We start from the raw sequence: 19179 nt of genomic DNA, 5'->3' as shown, positions 1-19179 counted from the left end.
GTTAGACCTGATGAAAGATGGGGGTGTTTAGCTGATATTTCCTGTCTCAAATATTTCAACATTTTGTTTCTTTGATGCCCCTGTCCTGCCTGAGTTTTGATGTTTCTGCAAAAGAGCCCGAGTAGGAAGTCGACCAACAGAGCTGAGTTCTGCCATCCCTGGGACACACAGGCCATTTCAGCACCACCGCTGGGGCTGGTCCAGGGGCTGGTTTTGTGCCAGGAAGAAGATGGTGTCACAGGGTAGGGAGGAGTGGCTGCAGGTTACTGCATGGAGCTGTAAGGGGAACCCTCCTGACCCTCAGCTCCTGTTAGAGGACAGGTGTGAAGCTCTGGGAATGGCAGATAAAGAGCATAGTGAGGTAGAAGAGGAGGCCCCTCACCGAGGTCAGATCAACCCACCTCTCACAACAAGAGCTGCTGAGGAGAAACAGAGAGGGATGGTCACAGTTGCTCCTGAGCAGAACTGAAACCCCCATGTGCAGACCGGACCCTCATTGCAGGGGAGTTTGTGCCTTCCTGGGGCCTCAAGGATGTTACCAGACGACTGACTGAGCTCAGTGTAGCCGTTGCACTGTGTTCACTCTGGTTCTTTCATGTTTACTAATGATGTTGCAACAATAAGCCCCAGATTGATCAAAGATGTTTTCAGGGCACTGGGAGGAACAGGAAAAGGTTCAGGGGCACGGTTAGTGTTTTCCTCAATCCTCCCAGCAATGGGAAGAGATACCAGAAAAAACAGGCTTGCCAAGACATGAATACCTGCTCCAGCACTGTCTCCACCACAACTTTGTTTTTTATAACCATGGGAGTCTTCTTAGAACACAAGGTGTGCTGGGACCTCGTGGGATCCTCTGTGCCTTTGGGGAAGCACTGGGTATGTGCCATGTCGGCATCTTGGAGCAGAGGCAGCAAGTGAGGGAACTGCAGCGCTGGGGCAGGTCTGGGGACTCATGACTAGAGCAGAGCTGGGGGCTGGGACGCAGGAAGTGAAAAGAGCTGAAGTTAAAACAGGAACTCAGAACAGACACAGGCCCAAAGCTGTTGCAGGCACCAGGTGCCTGAGCAAAGAGCAGCAAGATTGCCAGCAGGAGCCTTTAAAGGTAAGAAAGCTTGAGTGGGTTTTGGGAGTGGAAAATGAAAATTGACTACCAAAAAACGTGGAGTTTGGTGGGCAAAGAGAACTCCTTCCTGATCCAGCAGGTTTGAGTGGATAATGCTTGGCATTGGCTTCTCAGGCTGTTGTCCTGTCATTGTTGCTTTTGTGTCTGAGCTTCTAAAGAGCCACATTTCCAAATGTACCAGCACGACTGTGCTGTGTGGTAGCCGTATGTTTGTGCTGTGGTAGATGTTTTCACAGGGGAAAATGGGACAAACTGAGGGGTTGAGATGATATGCTGGCTGCTACTTCTCACTGTAGGAGGTGTCTGGAGCTTCATAGTGCAAGTACAATGTGTGGTTTGTCATGGAGGACAGATGGCTTTGGAGAATGAGTTGCCAAGAACCATTTACAGCAGCATTTCAAACCCTGAACCACCTGATTTGAGCTCAAATCAGCTGCCCTGATGAAAAGCCCTCTGCTAGCTAGTTGTTGTTGCTGATTTATCCTTTACAAAAATGAGCACCAAACTTGAAAAATTTTTGCTGTGAGAGATGCCAATGAATTAGAGAGGGGAAATGGAGAAGAAAGGTGGTGTTGGATTGTGCTGTGTTGTGCACATGAGCCTTCCTGCTTTCCCTGCTTCTAATTGCAATTAGCTGTATTCAGTTTGGCACAGGATTGCTGTGAGTGGGGAAAGGCACAAGACCTGCTGTTGTCCTGAGGCACCTGGAGAAGGCCTAAAACCAGCTCTCCACTGTAAGTCTGCCTTGGCCCTATATCCTCTCCCTTTAACTGAGTATCTGGCGTTGGCTTAACAAAACACAGACTCGTCCCTGTTTCTGTTCCCTTTGCTCCCTGGCCTTACAGTGCTGGAAAGGACAGCTTGAAACTGAGCAGTGCCCTGCATTCAACTGGAAAGTTACTCACTTAAACAGCTTTTGATGTGGTACAGTTAATTATTTAGCATAAACAGCGAATGACTTAATTACTCAGCACAAATACTTAGCTTGCACACAGGGCAAGTGGCCTGAGCACCTGGGGAGGTCTGAGGCTCCCACATAGCCCTGGGGGTGAGGGGCTGATGCCTCGTGGTAAAAGTTGCTCTTAGCTGAGGATCCAGCACACAGGTCTGGTGTGATGGTGCACAGGGCTCAGCTCAGTCTTTCCTGCACATTCTGTTCTGTCTTTCTCTCTGCCCCAGTGAAAAGCTTTGGGCAACACTAAGAATCATCTGGGGCTCCTCAACACTGCAGACAGTAAAAGGCTGGAATATGAGAACTCTGCTGAGCATGATTGCTCTGGGGTGTAGGGGCAGGCAACTCACATCATCTTCCCTCTCTCTCATTTTGTAAAAACTCTGTTTTTTGGGGAGGGGCTTTTTCATCATCTTTTTTCAGGGTCACCTTGAAAATGAAACACAGGAGTTTTAAATTTCACATTCCTTTTAACTTCCTCTTCCTGGGCCCATCACTTCCTCCAGGCTGTGGGAGTTGTTCCACCACAGCCTCAGTCTGGCCAGCCCTGCACCCTCGGGGCTCTTAGATGCATTTCCCATTTTCTCCATATAACAGACAGGAATACCACATGGCACCAGCCCTGTCACAGCAGTGTCCAGTCTTGCCCTGACCCTTCTCTCAGCTACTGGGCAGGGATTAAAAGGCTGGAAAACAGACAAAAGGCTTGAAGAGTCAACCTTAGGTCCAGAAGCCCATCAGAGCCTGTGGCAGTGGTGTGACTGTGCTAATGGGGGGGTTCATGCGGGGGAACAGCCCCCCACAGCACGGAAAATTCACGTGTGTTGGAAAAGCAGAATCTGGTAGTTGGATGCAAACACTCATTTACATCCCAATAAAATAAGGTGTGTGTTTTTACTGCTGAGTGAGGTGCCTGGAGGCTGTGGTTTACACCTGCCCTCCCTGTGTGGTTTGACATAAGAGATGCTGAGGGCCAGGAGTGGTGGCTGTTTTGGGATGCCCTGTGCTGTACGAGGGCAGGTGGCCTGCAAGGGCCTCTTCCAGCCCCACTTCTGCCATGCCTGGCCATGAGCCAGCTGTGCCCACGTGCTAGGCCCTGGGTGACACCTGGGTGACACCTGGGTGACACCATGTCCTTGCTGTGCAGATGTGGAAAGCAGTCGTGGGACATGATGTGTCAGTGAAGGTGGAGACTCAGGGCGATGACTGGGACACAGACCCTGATTTCGTGGTGAGTGTCTGATGTGGTAACGGGTACACTGGTGGTGTGAAGGGTTCCTGGCTGTGCTGGGGCTCATGGCTCAGCACAGGGCACCACTGGCTGGGCAAGAACAACCAAGTCCCACCAGCCCCTTGCAGGTACCATCAGTCACTTTTCTGAGCCACTTCTGCCCCATCTCCATGTTTAGTCTCCAGAACTTCTTACATCAGTGCACGCCCTGTGTCTGACCACAAGAAATGGCACTTAAGGAGTACAGAATATTCAGGGGTTTTCAAACCTGCTCCTCGGAAACTCCCTTTGTCCCCCCCCAACATATGTTCCAAGACATACTGAGCACTTTCCATTGTCTCTGTCTCACACTATTTGTAATTGTACTAGATCCAGCATTTCCCTCACTTGTCTTTTTTCCAGATGGAAAATCCTACTGTATTTAGTTACCTTGTGCTCTGTGCCTCTCATACTCTTGCTTTCTGTCTAGTCCAACTCTGGGTGAGCTGGTGAGAGAGCAGAAGGGCTCGGCCCAGGGAACAACCTGCATACATACAGGGTCACAATTTTCCTTTTCCTTTTGGTTCTCTATTCCTTTCCTAGTAAGTCTCTCCTGTTACACAAGAGTCTTGTGTTTTTGTGGTTCAATCCTGCCTAGTTACTTCCAGATAGAAATCCTGGTGTGGGAAATGCCCACACTTACCAGTAAAATTCAGAGGGGACAAAGTTGCCGAAACAAATCTAAACTTTTGTTTAACAAATTCAGCTGACCCGGGTGTGTCCCCTGGCCAAGGAGACAGACACAGGCCAGCAAGAAACAGAGGTTTTTACACCCTATCCCAGCCAGAGGTCACTGCCCCGTTCCTACTGGCTGGTACCAGGAGGGTCACAGCCTGGCCCAGGTCTGGTACCCAACAAAGACCCCCCATCCCTGCAAAGGCACAAATAGCAATTGCAAATTTAACCACCCCCTGCCCCTATTCTCTTCTTTCCCAGTACAGTTCCTTTAGCTTCAGCAAAACTCTAACACTAGTTGGGGACAGAAAAGCAAATAACTTCTTTGAAATTCAAAAATATTCATGTTTTAAGGAAAATCTATACTGTCCAAATTTTTTGTTTTTACTTCATTTCTTCTATTTGTAGAAGCATTCAAACCAAGCCTGAACAGAATGAGACTTCGTATGAATTTTAAAATTCTATTTTATATATACATATTTTGAGCTTTACTGTAAATAGAAAAGAACTATGGCCATGCCACCTTGACGCCTGATCCCATCAGATCTCAGAAGCTGAACGGGGTCAGGCCTGGTTAGTGCTTGGATGGGAGACCTGCCAGGAATCCCGGGGGCTGTAGGTTCTAATCCTGAGGACTTCACAGTCACTGTCCAGGCTCGCTCGGCCGTGGCAGATGAAGCTCAGGAGGTAAAAGGTGAGGCCAGTTCTGTGCACCCTGTGCCTCACCTAAAACATCCACTGCACAGGCTCAAAGGACACACCCCCGTGGGTAGAGCCCTTCCAAAATCTTCATTCATGAAGCCTAACTATGATATTAGAAAGACTTTGTTCATTCTTCACTTTATCGAATGCATGGTCAGACCTTCCACAAAGGCCATGATAGCCAAGCTGGGGAGAACGGCTGGAGGGCTGCGGTTCCTACGGCTTCTCCAGTGTTTTTCCGACAGTGAATTCCTCAGGATTCCCGTTGCCAGTCCGGCCCCGGGGCCGGGCAGGACCGGCGGGACTCCGGCGGGGTTGGGGCGCCGTGCCCGGTCCGTGCCCGGCCCGGGGAGCAGCACCGAGCCCGGTGCGGGCCGCGCTGACGGCCGCGCTTCGCTCCGCAGAACGACATCTCCGAGAGGGAGCAGCGCTGGGGAGCCAAAACCATCGAGGGCTCCGGCCGCGCCGGGCATATCGAGTGAGTGCGGCGGGACCCGGGCCCGGGCGGGGGGCGGAATGACCCAGCCGGGGCTGGAGACACGGGACAGGGACCGGGGCGGGACCGCGGGCACGGGCGGAGTGGCAGCGGCGGAGCGGGGAGGGCTCCCCGACGGGGCGGCCCCTCCCGGGCTCCTCTTCTTCGGCTCCTCCATCGCGGGGCGCGGACCTGGGACGGCGCCGCATCCCGGCCCGGCGCGGGGGTCGCGTCCTGACCCGCAGGGGATTCAGGGGCTGCCCGCGCTGCTTCGGGGCGGCAGCGGGCGAGTTCCTGCACTCGAGGCTGTCCCAGTGCAAAGGCCTCCCGCTCCTCGCCTTGCCGGAGCTCACCCGGGGCAGCAGCTCCCTCGGGACAGCCCAGCGCTGCCCCGCAGTGCGGCCAGTGCAGCACGCACAGAAAGGGAGCTGTGGGGTCCTGAGGAAGCCGGGCTGTGCCCCTGAACGGGGTCGCAGGAGAGGCGCTGGATGGCCCCCCAGAGCCCTCTCTGCCACAGCGCAGTGGCCACGTGTGTGCCTGGCACAGGGAACCCAGCGCGGGCACACGGTGGCAGCTGGCAGTGGGTGTGTGCCCTGTGGTGGGTGTGTGTCCTGTGGTTGGTGTGTGCCCTGTGGTGGGTGTGTGTCCTGTGGTTGGTGTGTGCCCTGTGGTGGGTGTGTGTCCTGCACTGGGTGTGTGTCCTGCAGTGGGTGTGTGTCCTGCGGTTGGTGTGTGCCCTGTGGTTGGTGTGTGTCCTGTGGTGGGTGTGTGTCCTGCAGTGGGTGTGTGCCCTGTGGTTGGTGTGTGTCCTGTGGTGGGTGTGTGTCCTGCAGTGGGTGTGTGCCCTGTGGTGGGTGTGTGTCCTGCACTGGGTGTGTGCCCTGTGGTGGGTGTGTGCCCTGTGGTGGGTGTGTGTCCTGCACTGGGTGTGTGTCCTGCGGTTGGTGTGTGCCCTGTGGTTGGTGTGTGTCCTGTGGTGGGTGTGTGTCCTGCAGTGGGTGTGTGTCCTGCGGTGGGTGTGTGTCCTGCAGTGGGTGTGTGTCCTGCAGTGGGTGTGTGTCCTGTGGTGGGTGTGTGTCCTGCGGTGGGTGTGTGCCCTGTGGTTGGTGTGTGTCCTGTGGTGGGTGTGTGCCCTGTGGTGGGTGTGTGTCCTGCAGTGGGTGTGTGTCCTGCAGTGGGTGTGTGCCCTGTGGTGGGTGTGTGTCCTGCACTGGGTGTGTGTCCTGTGGTTGGTGTGTGTCCTGCAGTGGGTGTGTGTCCTGCACTGGGTGTGTGTCCTGTGGTTGGTGTGTGTCCTGCAGTGGGTGTGTGTCCTGCGGTGGGTGTGTGTCCTGTGGTGGGTGTGTGCCCTGTGGTTGGTGTGTGTCCTGCGGTGGGCGTGTGTCCTGCAGTGGGTGTGTGTCCTGCGGTGGGTGTGTGTCCTGCAGTGGGTGTGTGTCCTGCAATGGGTGTGTGTCCTGTGGTGTGTGTGTGTCCTGCACTGGGTGTGTGTCCTGCAGTGGGTGTGTGCCCTGTGGTGGGTGTGTGTCCTGCAGTGGGTGTGTGTCCTGCAGTGGGTGTGTGTCCTGCACTGGGTGTGTGCCCTGTGGTGGGTGTGTGTCCTGTGGTGGGTGTGTGTCCTGTGGTGGGTGTGTGTCCTGCACTGGGTGTGTGTCCTGCTCTGGGTGTGTGTCCTGCACTGGGTGTGTGTCCTGTGGTGGGTGTGTGCCCTGTGGTGGGTGTGTGTCCTGTGGTTGGTGTGTGTCCTGTGGTGGGTGTGTGTCCTGTGGTGGGTGTGTGCCCTGTGGTGGGTGTGTGTCCTGCACTGGGTGTGTGTCCTGCACTGGGTGTGTGTCCTGCACTGGGTGTGTGTCCTGCTCTGTGCTGTGGCACAGGGATGCTCCAGCTGCCTGCACAGCTCTGCACAATCCCACAGTGACCTGCCCTGTCTCTGTCTCACCAGCATCCATCAGCTGAGGAACAAGGTGTCAGAGGAACATGAGGTCATCAAGAAGAAGGAGCTGGAGACTGGCCCCAAGGCCTCCTATGGCTATGGGGGCAAATTTGGAACAGAGCGAGACCGAATGGATAAGGTAACAGCTGTGGAGGCCTTCCCTGAGCCACAGCAGAAAAAGTTTTTCTCATAAAGGAGGAGGCATCCATGCTTTCTGGCCAAACCTTGAAGGGAGAGAATGGAGAGCTGGCATAGCTGCAGAGATTCACATGTCTCCAGCCAGCCCATACTCTGTCTCCAGGATCTATTTGAATTCATTTGTGTAACTCCTCTCACCAACTTCCTTGCAATTCTCCCTTTAGCTGTCAAGAAAGAATTTCTGTGGCTGTTCAAACCTGCTGCATAACAGCTAAATCAGGTGCCTCCCTATTTGTGCTTGGAGAACAAATGAATAATGATTCTCTTTTCATATTCTGCATTACAGACCTTGTAGCTCCCAGGATGAATCCCTGGTTTGTGTTCTCTGTTATCGCACCAGATCTGGTTTATGTTCTGTGATAATTATCATCATGCTTATTCCTGCACCTTTTGACATTTAATACTTCTTTTTTCAGAAGTGAGGTGGTTAAATTGCAGTAATGCTCAGTAGGTGTGTTCACTGTGGGATTGCACCCTGCTCTCCCTGCCAGAGGTGCTGTAATCAGGAATGGCCAGAGAACCTTGCAGCATCCTGCTAAAACTGGACAAAGGCCAAGAAGCTGCTCCAAAAAAAATCCCCACTCTGCTCTGGCAGAGTCTGAGCATGGCTGCTCCATGTTTGCATGGAGTGTGTGTGGCTCCTGGCCACAGCACCCCTAGCAGGGAGAACAAGAGTCTGGCCTGGCCTGTGGCAGGCAGGAAGGGTGATCGAGACAGGTCTGCTGGCCCTCAGTCTCAGACACACAAATAGGGAGTGGGTGCCAGAGGTGCTGCCTGGAGTTCTCGGCTGTGCATCCCTATTTCTCTGTTTTCCATGTGATTACCCACCACACTACTCTACCAGCACTTGGCAGCAGCCAGTATTCGGCATCCTACACTTCGTCTGGTGAGCTGGCAGTGGGGCCAGTTTGTGGGATGGCAGCCCTTGAGGTGCTCCCAGGCCTCAGAGCAGGGGTGGTGCTGGCAAAGGCCGTGTGGAGGGTGTGACCACCACTGGCATGGTCGGCTTGGGCCTGTCCCTGGTGGCTGTGAGTGCCCGGACAGCGCGTCGGAGCGGCCGCAGTGCCCGTGCCTGCCCAGGGCAGCCTGCCCAGCGTGCTGACAGCTGTGTCTCCTCGCAGTGTGCAGTGGGACACGAGTATGTTGCTGACGTTGGGAAGCACTCCTCGCAGACGGATGCAGCCCAGGGCTTTGGGGGGAAGTTTGGAGTCCAGCGGGACCGGGCCGACAAGGTGTGTACGACAGTGCAGCTGAAACACGTCCCTGCAGCTGGGGCTGCCCCTAAAACTGCTGCCTGTCAGATGGCAGCTCAGTTCTCAAAGCTGGGGGGTGCAGGTGGAGGTGTGGCGTGTGCCACAGTCTCACTGAAGCACAGATCACCTGTGTGCAGGGTAATGGCCAGTGGCACAATGTGGGGCACTTGTAGAGGTGACTCTGGTGGGCAGTGATGTGCTGGGCCTGTTCCATTCAGGTAGCACATTGTTTGCCTGGGGGCAGTGGTGTTCATTCTGGGGCTGTGCTGTTTGCCCTGGAGCTGTGCTGTTTGTCCTGGGGCTGTGCTGTTTGCCCTGGGGCTGTGCTGTTCATTCTGGAGCTGTGCTGTTCATTCTGGGGCTGTGCTGTTCATTCTGGAGCTGTGCTGTTTGCCCTGGGGCTGTGCTGTTTGCCCTGGGGCTGTGCTGTTTGCCCTGGGGCTGTGCTGTTCATTCTGGAGCTGTGCTGTTTGTCCTGGGGCTGTGCTGTTCTTTCTGGGGCTGTGCTGTTCATTCTGGAGCTGTGCTCTTTGTCCTGGAGCTGTGCTGTTTGCCCTGGGGCTGTGCTGTTTGCCCTGGGGCTGTGCTGTTCATTCTGGAGCTGTGCTGTTTGCCCTGGGGCTGTGCTGTTTGCCCTGGAGCTGTGCTGTTCATTCTGGAGCTGTGCTGTTCATTCTGGGGCTGTGCTGTTCGTTCTGGGGCTGTGCTGTTCATTCTGGGGCTGTGCTGTTTGTCCTGGGGCTGTGCTGTTCATTCTGGGGCTGTGCTGTTTGTCCTGGGGCTGTGCTGTTTGTCCTGGGGCTGTGCTGTTCATTCTGGGGCTGTGCTGTTCATTCTGGGGCTGTGCTGTTCATTCTGGGGCTGTGCTGTTCGTTCTGGGGCTGTGCTGTTCATTCTGGAGCTGTGCTGTTTGTCCTGGGGCTGTGCTGTTCATTCTGGGGCTGTGCTGTTCATTCTGGGGCTGTGCTGTTTGTCCTGGGGCTGTGCTGTTCATTCTGGGACTGTGCTGTTTGTCCTGGAGCTGTGCTGTTCATTCTGGGGCTGTGCTGTTTGTCCTGGGGCTGTGCTGTTTGTCCTGGGGCTGTGCTGTTTGTCCTGGGGCTGTGCTGTTCATTCTGGAGCTGTGCTGTTTGCCCTGGGGCTGTGCTGTTCATTCTGGGGCTGTGCTGTTTGTCCTGGAGCTGTGCTGTTCATTCTGGGGCTGTGCTGTTTGTCCTGGGGCTGTGCTGTTCATTCTGGGGCTGTGCTGTTCATTCTGGGGCTGTGCTGTTCATTCTGGGGCTGTGCTGTTCATTCTGGGGCTGTGCTGTTTGCCCTGGGGCTGTGCTGTTCATTCTGGGGCTGTGCTGTTCGTTCTGGGGCTGTGCTGTTTGTCCTGGGGCTGTGCTGTTCATTCTGGGGCTGTGCTGTTTGTCCCGGGGCTGTGCTGTTTGTCCCGGGGCTGTGCTGTTTGCCCTGGGGCTGTGCTGTTTGTCCTGGGGCTGTGCTGTTTGTCCTGGGGCTGTGCTGTTCATTCTGGAGCTGTGCTGTTTGCCCTGGGGCTGTGCTGTTTGTCCTGGGGCTGTGCTGTTTGTCCTGGGGCTGTGCTGTTCATTCTGGAGCTGTGCTGTTTGCCCTGGGGCTGTGCTGTTTGTCCTGGGGCTGTGCTGTTTGTCCTGGGGCTGTGCTGTTTGCCCTGGGGCTGTGCTGTTTGCCCTGGGGCTGTGCTGTTCGTTCTGGAGCTGTGCTGTTTGCTCTGGGGCTGTGCTGTTCATTCTGGAGCTGTGCTGTTCATTCTGGAGCTGTGCTGTTTGTCCTGGGGCTGTGCTGTTTGCCCTGGGGCTGTGCTGTTTGTCCTGGGGCTGTGCTGTTTGTCCTGGGGCTGTGCTGTTTGTCCTGGGGCTGTGCTGTTCGTTCTGGGGCTGTGCTGTTTGCCCTGGGGCTGTGCTGTTTGTCCTGGGGCTGTGCTGTTTGCCCTGGGGCTGTGCTGTTTGTCCTGGGGCTGTGCTGTTTGCCCTGGGGCTGTGCTGTTTGTCCTGGGGCTGTGCTGTTTGCCCTGGGGCTGTGCTGTTTGTCCTGGAGCTGTGCTGTTTGTCCTGGGGCTGTGCTGTTTGTCCTGCATTCTGTGGCACAAGGCAGAGAGCAGCTTCCAGCCTGGCCACAGAGGAGGGTGGCTGAAGCCTGGCTTGGCCCTCAGGCTGACTGACAGTCCTTCCCTTCTTGTTCCAGTCTGCACTGGGCTTTGAATACAAGGGGGAGGTAGAGAAACACTCATCCCAGACAGGCAAGTCCATGGTCACGCGTGGTCCCTTGACACTTTGCCCAGCTGTTCTTCTGCACCCACTATCTCGTGCTATTGTCTGTGGCACAGTCTCCTTCATTATCCCCCTCCTGTCACTTGTTTCCGATTCATGTTCCCAGTCCATCACCCTCGTGGCCCCATTCCCTGCTGTCCTGTCACCATCCTTTTACTGTACATTCTGCTTGTCTTCTGCTTTGGCTTTGGTGGAAACCAGGTCCTGGCTGAGCAGAGGACACATTCCCACCCCACCCCTGTAATGGATGGCTGGTGCTCCCTGTCCTCTCAAAGCCCTTCTGAGAGCAGCTCCAGAGGGATCCGGAGCACTGCTGGACATGAGAAGTGATTGCTGGAGAAGCAGCATGTAGAAAAAGACAGAATGGATATGGAAACAGACGCCTACAGAGCACTCAAACTTCTGCAGAATTCTGCAGCCTCAGCGAACACTGCAAGATATTTTAAATATAACTAAGATATTTTAAATATTCTCCACCCCAAAGGAGATGAGAGGGCAAGTTCTGTTGCTCTTTCAGGTAAATGTGAGGAATACTTCATTACCAAGCAGCAAGATAAATCATAAAATCTGTGTTTGCTGAAAACAGCTCCCTTAAAGATCCATTTCATAACAGCCTGATGGGTAGATAATAGTTTAATCATGGTAAGTTTAAGAACTTTTAAGACTTTCAGATTAAGTGACTCAGCTTCTATGAAACAGAGATCTGTTCTGGAATACAAAATGTTCTCATGCAGATTTCTCTAGATCATAGTCTCCATGGATTAGTAAAGCTGAAGTTGTCGGAGAAGCCTCATCTCAGTCCTGTGAAATGCAGACCTGTGAGAAAAGCATCAGGGAACAGGGAGAAGTGACTGTGATTTACTCCTCAACGGCAGGATTTGGAGAACAAGCCAGCAGGTGTCTAAAAGAGGAGTCTGTACAGCCAGCAGCTAGGATGGAGGCTGGAATGTGTCAGGAATCAGCCAGTAATAACCGGGTGGTTCTTGGAGAACAGCTGAACATGGCTGAAGTTGTTAATGGATCACTAGTTTGGAGATAGAAAATAGAGAGGCACAAGGCAGCTGTGCTATGCTCTGTCACACAACAGCCCAGGGGGGAGAGCAGGAGTGTCTGCAGAAATGGAGGTTCAGCCTTTGCTGCAGCCCTCAGGGTCAGGTGTTTCTTTGGAGAAGCTGAGATTTCACTATAGCAAACTTGAGCCCCTTTGCCATTCCTGTACTTCCAAGGCTCAGTCTCCCTACTTGCAGCCCTTTCCTGAGGCTGGCAGACCAGAGGCTGAAATCCTGGCTCTGGAATAACGTGAGTGGGTGATGCCCTGGCTGACAGTGCCCAAATCCTTCTTGGCTGTGCCCATTCATGGATGACGAGCTCCTGCTGCCTCCCCCCTGTCTTTGGCATGTGCTTTCTTCCTTCCTTCCCTCCCACCAGGCTGTATCTCCTGCTGCCCTGGCCCACAGTTGCCCTGTGCCCCCATTCCTGTGGGCTGTCATCCTTGGTGCTCCCTGCCATCAACCCTGTCCCCTCCAACCCTTTGCTTTTACGGGGTTTTCCAACATCCCCACTGCTCTCCCTTCTCCCTCGTGCTCCTTCCCAGTGCTGCTTCCCATCCTCTCCTCACCAGCCTCTTGCTGGGGTCAGTGTTTCACTCCATGCACCACCTCAGATTATTCCAAGGGCTTTGGTGGCCGTTACGGCGTGGAGAGGGACAAGGTGGACAAGGCAGCTGTGGGATTTGACTACAAGAGCCAGGCAGAGAAGCACGAATCTCAGAAAGGTGAGCTGTGCAAGCCAGGGGAGCTGGGGCAGCTGGGGCAGCTGGGGCAGCAGGCAGTGTCAGGGCTAGAGCTGGGATTGTGCCCACTGGGACTATGGGGGACTGTCTAGGTATTTTGCAATCTGCTGCATGAATGCTGGAATAGCTACACGGAGCTCTAAGGTGCTCACTGCTTGCAGCAAGGGAACAGGTCAGGTGAGGAAATCCATTGCATGGCTGCTCGAAAGAGTTCAGGCTAAATGGAGAGGAGCAGCAGAGTTCTGTGGGCACAGGGATCTCCTGGGAAGCGTATCAGCAAAGGAAGGGTGAAGGGGAAGCCCAGGCAGGTGCTAATAGCAGGTGACCTGCCTCAAGGAGGAGGGAGGGCTGTTCCTGCAGCCACCAGGGTGGAAATCTGGCCTTGCTCCATGTCTTAAGTCTTGGGCAAGGTAAACCTGTGAGAACAGCCTGAGCTCACACTGCTGCCACTTGTCTTCTTCTCTCCCTTGTTTGTTCTCTTCCATGCTGTGATCTGGATCCCTGTGGCTGAAGACTATTCTTTGGGCTTTGGTGGGAAGTTTGGGGTCCAGAGGGATCATCAGGACAAGAATGCCCTTGGCTGGGATCATCAGGAGGAAGTGCAACCCCACACATCCCAAACAGGTCAGACAATGCTGCCAGAGGTGGTGGCAGTTTCCTTGGAGCACACACAGACCTGGAGCTTGTGGCTCGTAGTCAGAGGTCCAGCTGCTGAAAACAGAAGTGTCCAGCATGTTGTGAAGCAGCTGGGCTATGGTGAACCCCAAAGCTCAAGGGTGAACTCTGCCAGAGCAGCTGCATGCTTGGATTAGTGGGGGACATGGGATGAGAGTCCCTTGATCAGGCTTCCCAGACTGCTGTGCTGTCTCTGAGATGAGCTTATTGCAAAGGTGAGCACAGGGGAATGAGACAGAGCAGATCCCAAGAATGGCTGGGCAACTTCAGTAGCAACTTCATGGTTGACTTCAGTGATCAAGGCCACACTGCTCAAATGGGGTGATGGGCCTCTCACCTCAGTGCCTTAGATTGGGCAGCTGCAGGCCTGCATCCCTGTGCCCTCAGCTGAAAGGAGGGAGGATTAGCACTAAAAGCACTTTGCTTTTAGTGTCCAGAGCACTTTGCAAGTGTTATCTCTAGTTAGTTCCATATGTGACAAGATGTAGAAAAAGCTAACTCATTGCAGGGGCCACAGCATACTGAAGCCAGAGATCCACACAGAATGTAAAATATTATAAAATAGCCTTCTTTTTTTCCATACAGACTATGCCAAGGGGTTTGGAGGCCGTTATGGGGTCCAGAAGGATAGAGTGGATAAGGTAAGGCTGCTGCAGCCTGCAATTTTTTCATGCTAACTGCTGCTCCTTGCCCTGCTGCAAGAGAAGAGATTTCCCAGGTAGAGGTGAGATTCCCAGTGCTGGGCACACAGCTGTGGCAAGAGGGGAACTGGCTCAGTGTAACATACTAGAGGATGCAGAGGGATGTAGCCTGGTGAGACTGTAAAGCAGGGAATTACTCATGGCACTGTCTGTAACTCCTCACTTCTCTGCTGTTTGTTACATTTAGCAGGTTTTTCTCTCCAACCACGGAGTGTCTTACGGTTTGCTCAGGGAGCTAAATCTGCCTGCACACTGTGACAAAAGGCACATCCTGTACATGGCAGAGAACAGCATGTGAAATTAGATGAGCACTTGGTAAAAGTCAGGGCTGTGGGTCATTTGGGAAGCAGGATGCAGAGAGGAAGGGAGGCATCAGGAGAGGGAACTGCAGCCAGCAGCCTCCCCTGGGTCAGAGTAGTGTACAGGTGAGGACAGGTACAACTAGGAACAAAGCTTGCTGTCAGCAGTAACCAAACCCAGCACTGGCCTTGCCCAAGAAGCTGTACAATTCTTTCACTTCCTCCTGCAGAGTGCTGCTGGCTTTGATGATATGGCAGCTCCCACCTCCTCCTATGAGAAAACAAGACCCCTGGAGGCAGGTGAGACACCTAAATACTGACCCTGGACTTGGGAAGCTGTGGACCTCATGGTCCCTCCGTGTTGGCATGTTCGTAGATGGGATGGGGGTTTAGCCTGTGCTGGGGGGCAGGACAGTGGTGGCTGAACTGAAAGTTTCTCTGAAAGAGGTGGAAGTCTGGGTTTCTCCTGGGTGCTTGGGGTGCTGGGAGGGAGCTGTGGGGCTGGCTCAGTCGGCTGTCTCATCACAGGAGCTTCCAGTGGCACCAGCAGCCTGCGGTCACGGTTTGAACACATGGCCAGGTCAGCAGAGGAGCAGGGCAGGAAGGAGGCAGAGCAGCGGCAGCAGCGGAAGCCCCGACAGTGCCCAGCGCCTCGGGGGCAGGTGAGCCATGGCTGTCCTGCCATGTCCTCAGAGGCTCATGGAGCAGACTTTTCCTCAGGGCTATGCAGCTCTGTCCTTCCAGCTGATCTCTTTATAGTAAGCTCTTGCCTAAACTGCTTCCCTGTGTCTGCCAGGAACAGCCACTGAGCTTCACAGTTGTCACTGGACTTTCAGCACACAGATCAGGGTGTACCTGCACCCAGCCATGGCCCCTGTGCTTTGGCCTCAGCTCCTTTTGCCTCTGGTGCTTGTCACCCCTCCCCAGCACTGCCATTCCAGCAGTCTGTGTGTGGGATGGACACACACAAACCGCAGATGGCATCCACCCCCTGTGCTTACCTCCTTCACACCCAGTGCTGTTCCTGCACTCAGAGGGCAGAGTGGGCTTCACAGTGAAGCCCCTCAACACGTTTCCCTTTGGGGCTGCCCCACCATTGTCACCAGCCTGCCAGTGCCCAGGCCCAAAGCAGGTTCATGGGAGCCGGAACAGATTCTAGGTGGAGGAAAATGTTCTGAGTTGCTCTGTTGGGAGTGGGAACAGCCATTTCTCTGTACTCATTCAAAGGGACTGAGGGATCGGATGGCTTTTCTCCAGCAGGAAATCCCACCGAGAGAGAAGGGGCACACTGGGGCAGCCCCTGCTGTTGTGCCAGCACAGGTGCCCAGGAGCACTGGAGGAGACCCGCCCATGTCACCAGGACAGCAGGTACCAAGGCAGCCTGGGAGAGCTGGAAAGGATGGCAGGCAGAGGGGATTGCACCTGAGAGGGGCTGTGCTGTACGGGCAGCCCTGCAGAAAAATGTGGACTGCAGCCACAGTGTGTGAGGGGATGAAGGGGAGCATTGGGATGGGGATGGGAGTGCACAACACCCCATGGCATGACAGCTCTGGGAGTGCAGTGATGCAGTGGCAGTACTGTGGGCTGTAGTGACGTATGACCAGAGATTCAAACACATGAGCCCTGAGGATCTCCAGAGCAATCCCAGGTGCCAGTTCAGCACAGCCCAAGTGGCTGAGTGGTTTCCCTGGTGTACAGGGGATGATGCTCCATTTGTGTTCTGCAGCAATAAAGGAGCTGCCTTGTGTCAGGTGCTGCAAGTAAAGAAAGAGCTGCCTGTGGTGGGTGCATTGCAGGTGACTTTCTTGTCATTTTCTCACCTCCTGGCAGGAGGCCAAAAGGGAGGATGAGGAAGTACCACCCACTTTGCCACCAAGGCCAGCAGATCTGGGCACAGAGCTGTGCAAGGTTCCCAGCCAGGATCAGCCCATCTACAGTGAAAGTTTGGATGTTGGTGGAGACTATGAGGAGCTGCCAGAGCCTTCTGACTACTATGACAGTACCAGTGGAGGTGCTGAGTATGAGGAGCTGCCAGCCTCACTGGAAAAGCCGGATGACATCTATGACCTTGGGGAAGATGGAGGAGAAGACTATGAGGTGATCCTTCCTCAGGAGCACGGGCAGAGCCAGCCCCAGCTGGGTGAGTACTGATAGAAGAGCCCGTGTCTCAGAGAGCTTGTACCTGTACACTCATTTCACTGGATTTAGGCTACAGCCTAGAGGAAATTTGTATCCTGAAGTCTACTGTGGTCAGGGTAGCAGCTCCTGATGATGGGAACTTGGTTGTCTCCTGCTCCCCTGCCCAGCCCCAAGGTTCAGATGAGCTGCACAGGATGCTGTGCCAGGCAGCAGGTGTCTGCTCTATCTGCTGGAGCAGGGCCTGGGAAGGAGGACTGTGGGCCTGCTTTGTGCTCAGGAGAAGCTGGCCGTGCACTGATGCTTTTGCTGAAGTTTCCTGACAAGTGGTTGCCAGTGATGTGCTGGGGCCTGGGGGTGCCTGTGGTTCAGCCTACTGTTCACACAGTTACTGTTCCTGAGACTTGCTCTGGTGGGGTCTGCTGGAGTGAGGAGTGTCAGGACCCTTCCTCCAAGCACAGGAGCAAACTGCATGGGCAGCTGTCAGTGCTTCAATTGCAGCTTTGCTGGCAAGTGGAGAGGCTAAAAGTATGCCCAGCCTTTTTTCTTGGGAAAGGAACACAAGGAGTCAGGACCTTGCTTTGGGCTGTGGTACACGTCTTCCTGTTGACAGGGTTTGGCTGTGCTTCCCCAAAGCTGGGCTGGAGGGTGGCCCTGACCAGGGTTGTGTGGCTGCCTCACCTCTGTTTATGTGTCCGTCCCGTTCTGCAGGGCACGTGGGCGGTGTCTGTGAGGGGCAGGACCTCGGGACCTGCGCGGTGGCTCTCTACGATTACCAAGGAGGTGGGTCTGCCATCAGGGCTGTTGGGAGGGCACATGAGGGTTCACATCATCAGCAGTGGGCAAAAGATTGTGGCTTGAGCATTTAAATTTCTTCCTCACAGAAGTAGAATGAGACCTGACTTGGGAACTGTCATGGTTTAGGAATAGCATTCCCCAATTTAGTAGTCCCACGACAAAAACCCCATGCACCACTCCCCCTCCAACTGGAGTCCCAAAAGGCAAAGCTCATGGGGTGAGATAAGAACAATTTATTGGAAAGAGCCATGACAGAAGAAAACAAATAGTAACAGCAACATTTTTAATAATGAAGTGTTTAAGAAAATAAATTATTCACACAGAAAATCACTCAATAATAGTACTGGACAGCTCCTTCCACATTTTCTCAAAGGGAAGGACCCCCCTCTTTCCCAGAAGTGAGTCCTTTTCCCTGCCCCAGCAATGATGGGAGAGGTGGTACAGAATAACCTCAGTGTCCTGGCCATGCCCCCACCAGGCTACTGGAAAAAATTAACCCTGTCCTGGCCAGACCCAGGACAGGAACAGAGAAACTTCATCTTTCACCTGCAAGGTCTTGGTCATCTGCCTTATCTGTGCTGTTTGCTGGGGGCTGGGTGAGGTTGAATGCTTGGGGGTTATCAGTGTGCTTGTTCTGTCTTCTGCCTGGGGGAGGTGGGAGGAGTGAACCAGCTCTCTCTGGGGTTCTCTTTACATTTTGACTGTCTTTTCTGGACAATTTTGCAGAGGGAGATGATGAGATTTCTTTTGATCCTGACGACACAATCACACACATCGAGATGGTGGATGAAGGCTGGTGGCGGGGGCAATGCCACGGCAGAGTCGGCCTCTTCCCAGCAAATTATGTGAAGCTTCTGCAGTGAAATGAGCTTTGTGCAAGCTACTCCCTTCCAGAATTTTGCCTCTCTCTGCTTCAGCCTCTTCTGTGTTATCAGCTTCATTTGGCTCAGCCTGGTGTGTTCACATTCACAGAACTACCATGGAGTAAACTGGCAGTGTCTGAGGGAATGTTTTGTCTCGTGCCCAAGAGGACTTTGGTTCCCATCCACTTCCAGGTGGAAAAGATTACATGGTTTAAGAGCATATGAGTGTGATATAAAGTGTCTCTTCTACACAGACTGCCCCACCTGTCTGCCAGCAAGCCTGCAGGAGTGTGTCCTGTTCCCAGTGGGGCAATTCCCAGAGCAGAAACACCAACTCTGGTCCAGTTAAGGCAGAAGAGACGTGAGCTGTGGGATATTTTGCAGTTGCTGTAGCCCTGGATCTCATCCTAGCCTTTTCAAGGAAAAGAGCACTGGGAAAGCCAAATTTGCCTTTGTTCCCAGGAAGGGTTTCCATTTGCAGGATGAGCCACATCCGCAGCACGGAGCAGAGAAACATGAAGGTGGTCTGTGCTCCCCTTTTGGGCACAGGTGTGTCTGTCCCTGGGGACTGTGCCCTCCCTCACAGCTGCAGCAATAAACGGCTTCTGCTCTGCTCTGGTCCAGATTGTGTCGTGGTAATTCTGTGTCAGCTTGTGTCCCCTGTAACTGCTGGAGGCTCATGAAAAGGCCCCCTGACTCTTCATCACAGGTGTGAAGAAAAGGTGGGGAAGCAGGACAGGAGGAAACATTTTGTTTTAAACAGCTTTCGGGAATGCAAAGAAGAGCCTTCCCTGGAGCCAGGACATCCCAGATGCAGAGCCCCAGCCAGGGGAGGTGACTGAGGCAGCGGCAGTGGCCCCACATCCCCAGCGAGCCCTCAACCACCATCACCTGGAGCCACAACACCCAGAACAGCTGCACAGGGATGTTTTCCTGGCCATAAAGCACAGCAGTTCAGTGCCACCAGCTCACAGCTCAGTGCTGAGAGCTCCCCATTTGGCCACAGCACTGAGGGTGTGGATGGTCTGTGCAAACTGCTG

The 19179-nt window shown here is 54.1% G+C and overlaps 1 protein-coding gene across 4 annotated transcripts; it reads left to right on the top strand.

The window, feature by feature from the left end:
- The first annotated feature begins 993 nt into the window (after window positions 1-993).
- Window positions 994-18760, top strand: HCLS1 (hematopoietic cell-specific Lyn substrate 1). Of its 4 annotated transcripts, none has more exons than XM_071552936.1 (16): window positions 994-1102; window positions 1768-1857; window positions 3223-3306; window positions 5127-5200; window positions 7140-7269; window positions 8450-8560; window positions 10790-10844; window positions 12539-12649; window positions 13181-13291; window positions 13928-13983; window positions 14573-14642; window positions 14871-15004; window positions 15603-15710; window positions 16173-16482; window positions 17190-17261; window positions 18003-18760. In XM_071552936.1, the coding sequence occupies exons 3-16, from the start codon at window positions 3223-3225 to the stop codon at window positions 18137-18139; spliced, it is 1563 nt and encodes a 520-aa protein (XP_071409037.1). In that variant the 5' UTR covers window positions 994-1102; window positions 1768-1857; the 3' UTR covers window positions 18140-18760. The 4 variants fall into 4 exon arrangements, with proteins under 4 accessions (XP_071409037.1, XP_071409036.1, XP_071409034.1 ...); XM_071552935.1 differs by having other exon boundaries at window positions 15600-15710; XM_071552933.1 differs by having other exon boundaries at window positions 15570-15710.
- Window positions 18761-19179: the final 419 nt, after the last annotated feature.

The sequence above is a fragment of the Pithys albifrons genome, chromosome 3, assembly GCF_047495875.1.
Source record: "Pithys albifrons albifrons isolate INPA30051 chromosome 3, PitAlb_v1, whole genome shotgun sequence".
Classification (NCBI taxonomy): domain Eukaryota; kingdom Metazoa; phylum Chordata; class Aves; order Passeriformes; family Thamnophilidae; genus Pithys; species Pithys albifrons.
This window is presented reverse-complemented; position numbering and strand designations above follow the sequence as displayed.